Source organism: Austrofundulus limnaeus, unplaced genomic scaffold, assembly GCF_001266775.1.
Source record: "Austrofundulus limnaeus strain Quisiro unplaced genomic scaffold, Austrofundulus_limnaeus-1.0 Scaffold110, whole genome shotgun sequence".
Classification (NCBI taxonomy): domain Eukaryota; kingdom Metazoa; phylum Chordata; class Actinopteri; order Cyprinodontiformes; family Rivulidae; genus Austrofundulus; species Austrofundulus limnaeus.
Window position 1 is genome coordinate 79709 of NW_013952512.1, and position 7954 is coordinate 87662.

The 7954-nt window shown below is 41.4% G+C and overlaps 1 protein-coding gene across 3 annotated transcripts in view; it reads right to left on the reverse strand.

The window, feature by feature from the left end:
• Positions 1 to 115: 115 nt before the first annotated feature.
• Positions 116 to 7954, reverse strand: part of LOC106521510 (uncharacterized) — a 17494-nt gene continuing 9655 nt past the window's right edge. Inside the window, exons 2-5 of one of the 3 annotated variants that reach the window (XM_014014105.1) lie at positions 6718 to 6946; positions 3452 to 3667; positions 1488 to 1867; positions 116 to 1387 (exon numbers count right to left, since the gene is read on the reverse strand). In XM_014014105.1, the coding sequence (XP_013869559.1) occupies positions 857 to 1387; positions 1488 to 1867; positions 3452 to 3667; positions 6718 to 6763 (1173 nt within the window). In that variant the 5' untranslated portion in view covers positions 6764 to 6946 and the 3' untranslated portion in view covers positions 116 to 856. Of the gene's footprint in view, positions 1388 to 1487; positions 2245 to 3451; positions 3668 to 6717; positions 6947 to 7954 lie in introns of those variants that run through there. The other 2 variants (XM_014014104.1, XM_014014106.1) reach the window with 2 other exon arrangements.

Here is a 7954-nt window from a genome sequence, read left to right on the forward strand (position 1 = left end):
ATATATACATACATACACACACACACGAGAATAAAGTCATAATATTATGAGATTAAAATCATAATATTCTGGCCTTCACACAAAAAAGCATGCACACCACTGCATTAAAATGAGGAATGTTCAGCAACTTGTCAAGTTGTTCTTTAGTATTGCTTAAAATAAGTAGTTAATCTTTTAGCACGTCTTCTCCTTTGTCTTCCGGCTGCTCCCTTTAGGGGTCGCCACAGAGGATCATCTGCCTCCATCTCATCCTATCCCCTGCCTCCTCTACTGTTACACCAACCATTTCCATGTCCCCTTTCACTACATCCATGAATCTTCTCTGCGGTCTTCCTCTTCTGCCTGGCAGCTCCATCTCCAACATCCTTTGTCCAATATATCCACTATCCCTCCTCAACACATGTCCAAATCATCTCAGCCTGGCTTCTCTTCAAAGAACAGATCATTTTCAACAAAATGACACACAGAAAGAAGAGCTGCTCTGGTCCTGCTCCTCAGCGCTGCGTTACTCCTCGTAAACAAACACGCCCACAAAGTTCTGACCAATCACACACTGTGAGCCACTAGGTCTGCATCGCAGAGTTCTGACTGGGGATAATGCACATGATGGCTTGATAGACAGAAGTTATGCAATTCTTACGTCACTCAGCAGGGGGAACAAGATGTGCGACTCGAAGTTTAAACCAGCCTTGATAGTGGATTGATGTGAGTGGGGTTCTGGTTCAGGACCTGGGCAGCAGAACCCAGAGTTACTGGAAAAAACAATCACTGATTTCCTGCCATGCTGGCTGCAGGAATGTTACTGTCACGTTCTGCTCCTGCTGTAGGAATGGTTATACTTCATACTACGTATAAACTACTGCATGTATTCTGGGGTGGCCGAGGCCCACACTGAGGCCTGAGGTGCCCCGTGTCTCCACATGCTGGGAGGCGGCTGGTACATCTCAGACAGGGATGAGCTGCAGTCAGCTTGTGCTGAAATGGGGCGTGCTGGAGGAGGCATGTCGTGCGGCACAGAGGGGAGAGTCTGCGGGTCATCCTCACTGTCCTCATCCAACACCTGGGAGAGCACTTTGCTGATAGCAGACCTCGCCTTCCTAAACTTGCGTTTGTTCATCGTAAGGAGGCTATCACAAACGTAGTTTGCAAAAACTGTGCGCTCACTGATGGACTGTGGCTGTCTGAGACATTTCAGTCGCTCCCAAGACTGATGCATCCCCTTCCGGAGAGACTGTAGAAGGTCTTCCTCCTGGGCTCTCGTGTCCCTGTGCACTGTGCTGGTGGAACAGGTAGGGGAGGAGGTCCTATCATCAGCATCGGCCAGCTCCTCAAGAGCAGCTTCTGCAGCCACCAGGTTGCTGGGTTGAGCAGCAGGAGCAGTCTTTACCTGCCAACAGAAAATAACAAGTCATTAAAAAACACATTGTAAAAACACACGATTATTAAAAATAAATAAATAAATACATAAATAAAAGGTTTTTACTTACAGTGTACACAGGCCGGTGTCTGGTCACAGCTTTCATGAAGCTGAAGTTGTCCATCACCCACTGCTCCCTCTCTGTCGGGTTGGGGGCCACATGTTCCCTTTTCCTTTTGCTGAGGCGGGTGTAGTTGTCCCTGAGGGACTTAAACCAGCCCCTCAGGTAATAGGCAGGCTTGCCCATCCTCTCGCCCTGGTCCTCCCACAGCTTGTTCTTCTTTTCCTTCCTCCTGTAGTCTGTGCGTTTGATGTCCCAGAGCATGGGGAACTCCTGCAGGAACTCCAGCATGGACTTCTCCTCCTCAGCGTCTAGAGAGAATGCAGTCTTCTTGGCCCTTTTCTTCTTGAGCTTGGGGGCTTGAGAGGAGGCTGAAGCCATAGCTGGTACTGAGGAGGCATTGCAGCGTTCGCGTAAGCGGTATTGGCCATCATTGTCTGAATGGTTGTCAGATACAGATGAGGGTGGGGGATGGGGGGTATAAAAGTGATGATAATAAAGTTTGATTGAGTCGACCACGGCCCCTTGCTTTATTCACAGTGCTGAAAAAACGGTTTGACCCTTCCTGATTTCTTTTGTTTGCAAATTTGTAAGACTTACATGTTTAAGATTAAACTAATTTGAATATTAGATGAAAAAATAACACAAGTAAACAAACAATGTAGGTTTTTATGATTACATAAATCTGCTCAGCAGAGATTTCACGATGCACTCCGTCAACCTGTCTGAGCTCCAAAGAGCTGGAAGGAGATAATGTGGGGCGTGGCTGTTGAAATGAAGAAAAAGTATAATTTTAGAACACATGGTAATTTAGAGTCAAAAACATGTAAGTGAAATTTTCATCTATTGGTCTCATCTATTTCATCTAGGGCTGCAACGATTAGTCGATTAGTCGACGACTAATCGATTATTAAAATAATCGATGACTAATTTAATAATCGATTAATCGTTTTCTTTTTTTTTTGTTCTTTACTTTGTTTTTCTCTCCAAACTGCTTTGACACCTTCCACTGCCACATCTGCCTTTCTGTCCTTGACACACATGCACAGTAGTGGTAACTGGGGTAGGCCGTGGACGTCACAAGACATTATACAGACAGGCTCTGGTATCATGGCTACCTGACAACAGAGCTCAAAGTGTGGGATCATTTTAAGAAAATGAAAGAGAAACCTGTGCAATATCTGCAGAGCAGAACTTGCCTTCACAGCAGTTAATTTTTGTTAGCATATAGCTAAAATCTAACAATATAATAGCAGCTGCATTCTGGTGCGACAAGCTGTATGTTTTATATTCAGCTAACGTATGATCCGATTAGTCGACTAATCGAAAAAATAATCTGTGATTAATCGATTATAAAAATAATCGTTTGTGGCAGCCCTAATTTCATCTACCTAATTTTCATCTTCATAAGATACAGTTCATGTCTGACATATTTGTTAACTAATTAACTAATTTTTGGTATCTTTGTCCTGAAAATGGATCTAAATCCATACAATACAGACTCTCTACAACAGTTTCCTCTATAGACATTTCACTTCCTGCCTTCAATTCTAAATTGCACGTCAAAACCATGTGACTGAAACCCAGCTATTAATTGAGAATATTTTTTGTGCTTTCACACAACCCTAGAAGCCAGACTTTATGATATTTTGGTAGACAGCAGAATTCATGGTTCCATTCACTACAGAAAATCTTCCAGGTCCTGAAGAAGCAAACCAGCCCCAGACCATCACACTACCAACCATCCAAAAGGTCTTGTCTTGTCAGTCCACTGAGTATTCTCCCAAAAGTCTTGAGGATCATCAAACGCCTAAGGAATCAGGAAGGGGGCAAACACTTTTGCACACGACTGTATGTATTGTGTGGGTGTATTTTTTCTGTAACATAGTGTATCAGGAGCTGAAGTTACTGTATAGAGGTGGCTGGTAATGTGTGCCTTCATCCATCTCTGACAAGCACCAATCATTACTTACCTATTCTAGTTAACTTTACTGTAGTTCTCCGGCTGATCTCCAGATCTGGATCCTCCTGTTCCTTTTTAATTTGTGGAAGATCTGGTTCCTCCTGTTCTTCTTTAATCTGCTGAGGTTCTAGTTCCTCAGGGTCCAGACTGCAGTTTCTATCCTGGTTCCAGAGCTGCTGGTCCATGAGTACCCCATCCTCCGTATAGACATGATGCTCTGAGAATTCTACGGAAACAAAAAAATAAATAAATAAATAAATAAATAAATAAATAAATAAATAAATAAAAAAAAATAAAAAAAAAAACAAGACCAAAGTTAACAAATTGAAACACAAAAGAATAATGTAAAAACAATGAGCTGAGAAATTAGTTTGTGATCTGCACTTGACAGTTTTCTGTTTGTTTGGTGATTGGCTGCCCCAACACCCAGACGTTTAACAATTTCCTGGTGGATAAAAACACAGAAATTAAAATGTTACGTTGTAAATGGTACAGGTAAATGGTACTGAACTTATAGAGCGCTTTTCAAGTCCCTCCGGACCCCCAAAGCGCTTTACACTAACAGACATTCACACTCACATTCACACACTGAAGATGGCAAACTACACTGTAGCCACAGCTGCCCTGGGGCRCACTGACAGAGGTGGGGCTGCCATGCACCGGCACCACCGGACCCTCTGACCACCATCAGTAGGCAAGGTGGGTGAAGTGTCTTGCCCAAGGACACAACGACTGAGACTGCTGGACGGGGGATCGAACCAGTGACCTTCTGGTTCCAGGACGACTCCCCTAACCACTCCGCCACAGCCGCCCCACCGTTGTGTTAGAAGCAGCCGCACCTGTTGGCGTGGAAGTTTTTAGAGTCAAGAAGACTTGGATTTAGCTGTTTGTATAATCTGTAAGGTGTTTAAAATAAAGTCAGAGGCACAAAAGGTGGAGAGGGGTCCAGAAGGAAGCAGAGTTTCCTACAAATAAATATTATTTGAGTGTTGTGGCCTATGTCTTTTTTTTTGTGTGTGTGTGTGGGGAGGGTGGGGGCTCTTATTGCGTCTAAGAAGTGGATTTCCATGACGTTTTTTTCCCCTTAATATTTGACTGCAATCCTTTTTTGGATTTTTTCTTTGTTTTGTTTTTAAACCAAAATGTTCCCATAATATTGGACCTGTTTATGACAGAAGCATGTTTGTATTTGCTTCTGTGCACCGAATAAGGTCTTGTTCCAAAATTCAATTGTTTTTGAGCCTTTAAATTACACAGAAAACACCAAATCTCATGTCAGAAATACTATCCATGAACAATATTTTTGAAAAAATACAACTGATTTTGAGCAAAAATATCTTAAACATTTGATATTTTACATGTGAGCTAGAAAAACGTTCTCTTTCCAAATGCAAATTGTAGATATTCTAATTGTGTTTGTTTTTATCAAATAGCCCTATTAAAACAAAGCTAAAAAAAGAGGATAATGGTCAAATCCAAATGTATTGTTGCTACTTACAAGTCAAATCAAGCCATATTTATTGGAACCATGATATCAGGGTGATCCAGGTATCAAAATGCACTTCAATTTGATGTGATGGGTTTCATATCATAAACACTGCTGTTTCTACAGTTCCATTAACCAAGTAACGAAAGCATGTCATGTCATCAGTTTGGATATTACAGAAATTTCCTGTATTTAACAACTTTAGTCCTAATTATGTAGAATGCTTTACATTGTAATACTAGGTTTGTAATTACTTATAGGTAGGAAGTTTAAACATGATAAAGAACTGCACCTGGTTTAACAAGCAGATATAGCAAATGACTAGGTAATGTATCAGTTACATAACCCCAAATTAATGAATTAAGAACAAAAAAAAACATTTGTTTACTTTGGATTATTTTCTCTTTGGTTGTTCCTAGTGTTGTAGTACTTGAAACCGGTCTTGGTCTTAAGACTGGTCTCAAGACCACTTTTTGATGGTCTTGGTCTCGTCTCGGACTCAACAGCATTTGTACTCGGTCTTGTCTCGGTCTCGGACATTGAGGACTCGGAATTTTATTTCAAGACCAGTCAAGACCACAACTGTGGAAATATCACTAAATAGCCAGAATATTGTGTTCAATTGATTTGTTAACAATCTTGCTTTTATTGGATTTCAAACATACTGATTCAAATCCAAACCTGACTCATTGCTATTTATGTATTTTTGTTAGCAGCTGTCAGCCATCCGCACCCCCCGTCACTTGCACACAGCACTCCCGGAAAGTGAACCACGGTTCTCCGGGAGCGGTAAAGGATGTCTTCAAAATTTTAAGTAAAAAATTTGGCTACATTATTCATAAATAATATCATTGTAAAACAACAACAACCATGAGAAAGCGTTCAGCAACTTGTAAATTTGGCAGTGCTTCACTTTCAGAGACAGTGGGGACAACATCAAACTTTTACTGTCACTAATGTTAACAATCTGCCTCTGTAGCAAAATTCTTTCTTCTGCCCTCACACAAAGATTTTGTCAATATTAGCACTACATATTAAGTAAGCTAATGTGTGACAAAAAAAGTGTTTAGTCAGCACCAATTGTTCAAGTTCCCCCACTTAAAAAGATGAGCGAGGCCTGTGATTGACATCATAGTTAGACCTCAACTATGAGAGACAAAATACCTTTTTCCCCCACTGTACATGTGTACACAGTACTCCATCTTTTAGGACACTTTTTTTTCTTGGTCTTGGTCTTGTCTCGGTCTCGCCCTCCCTCGGTCTTGGTCTCGACTTGGTCCAAACCCTAAAAGTCTTGGTCTTGTCTCGGTCTCGCCATCCCTTGGTTTTGGTTTCGACTCGGTCTAAACCCTAAAAGTCTTGGTCTTGTCTCGGTCTCGAGACACTGTGGTCTTGGTCTTGACTTGGTCTCGGGTTAGGTGGTCTTGACTACAACACTACCTTCGAGGGATGCAGCCCCTGAATTTTGACACAGCCAGAGACAGTTTTTTTCACACTGAGAGACATTATGATAGCGTTTAGCTTCACTGCTCAATGATGATGAGTGCTATTTTTAGAACATGCTCCACAGGAAACGTCCACGCTAAGTAAACAAATGTTAGCCTGGCGAGGAGGCATAAAGCCATCAGATGCCTCTGACTTTTAAAATTTTTATTTGTTTGAAATTGTGTGGCCGGCTGGATAAGAGTTATGAGGGCCGAAAATGGCCAAGAGGCCAGAGGATCACCAATTCTGATTTAGAAGAAGAAATGAATTTCAGGTTTTTTTTGTTCACTCCCAGTGTTGCATACCTGCAGGGTGGAAGTTTGTCTGAACTGGTCCACGCCGACCATCCATTTCTTCCTGAAACTGGACCCAGCTGTTCTCAGAAAACACACCAGAAGGTTCTCCTCCTTCAGTGGAAAACACTCAATCTCCTGCCTGGTCCAGAGTTTAGTCTGGATGTTTATAATCAGAGCTGTTTCTGGTTCCTGTTGTTCCAGAGAGCGTCTCCCTCCTCCTCATAAACACGTGGGAGTTCTGAAGGAACAAATGGACAAAATTACTTAAACAATAAAACACACAATAAAACATTCAGGTTGAAACTTTCCAAAACTTCCAGTGGAACAATAAATAACATAACAAATAATAAAAGGTTTTTGGTGACCTATATTTGGATTTCATGTCTATCATCAGTTTAACAATCGATAACCAAAATTACTTCAAATAAACAATCATTGAACGCTAACTTGGACACTTAAAAATATAGAGAATATTTTCACTTATAAATTAACAACTAACCCCCAATTTACACTACTTGCGTTCCGTCTCCACTCCGCTCCGGTCCGACCTCCGCAGCAAATACGCACCATTATAATCAATGAGAGTGTTTACACTGGCTGCGCACGGCGGCGCAGGGCAACGGTGAGCGGACGGCGATCCGTCAAAATTAGATTTGATCCTATTTTTTGACGGATGCTGGAGCTGCACCGGAATCAATTTTTAAAGATTACGTCGCACCAACAGGAAAAGAAACGAGCACATCATCCGTATTTTCAAAATAAGACACTATTCGGCAGAATAATTTGTCAGAAAAATGTTGAAATTGTAGCTACATTAATAAATATATGGATATATTTCTACACAAATGCTGTCAGAATGTATCGTTCTGTTTGGGAAGCAGATGGAAATGCAGCATGAAGTATATGTGTACACACAGGATACATGTGGATTTTATTTTGAAATCAGAAGTTTCAGAAAGCCAACAGCGAGAGAGTTTCAATTTAGAATCAAAAGCCTTTATATCAATGTTTTCAGCTGTGTTTGGAGTAAACTTTCACAAAATTATTTTTTTCTGTGACTTCCACACTTATCACTGAATTTATTGCACGATCTCCTTCCTGCACGTCTGTCGGACCGGAGCGGAGCGGAGGTGGTGTAAACTGGACTTGAAACGCATGCCTGCAACCTGCGCAGCTGAGCGGAGCGGAGACACATGTAATGTAAATTGGGGGTAAAACACTCCATAAACCAACATATATATATATA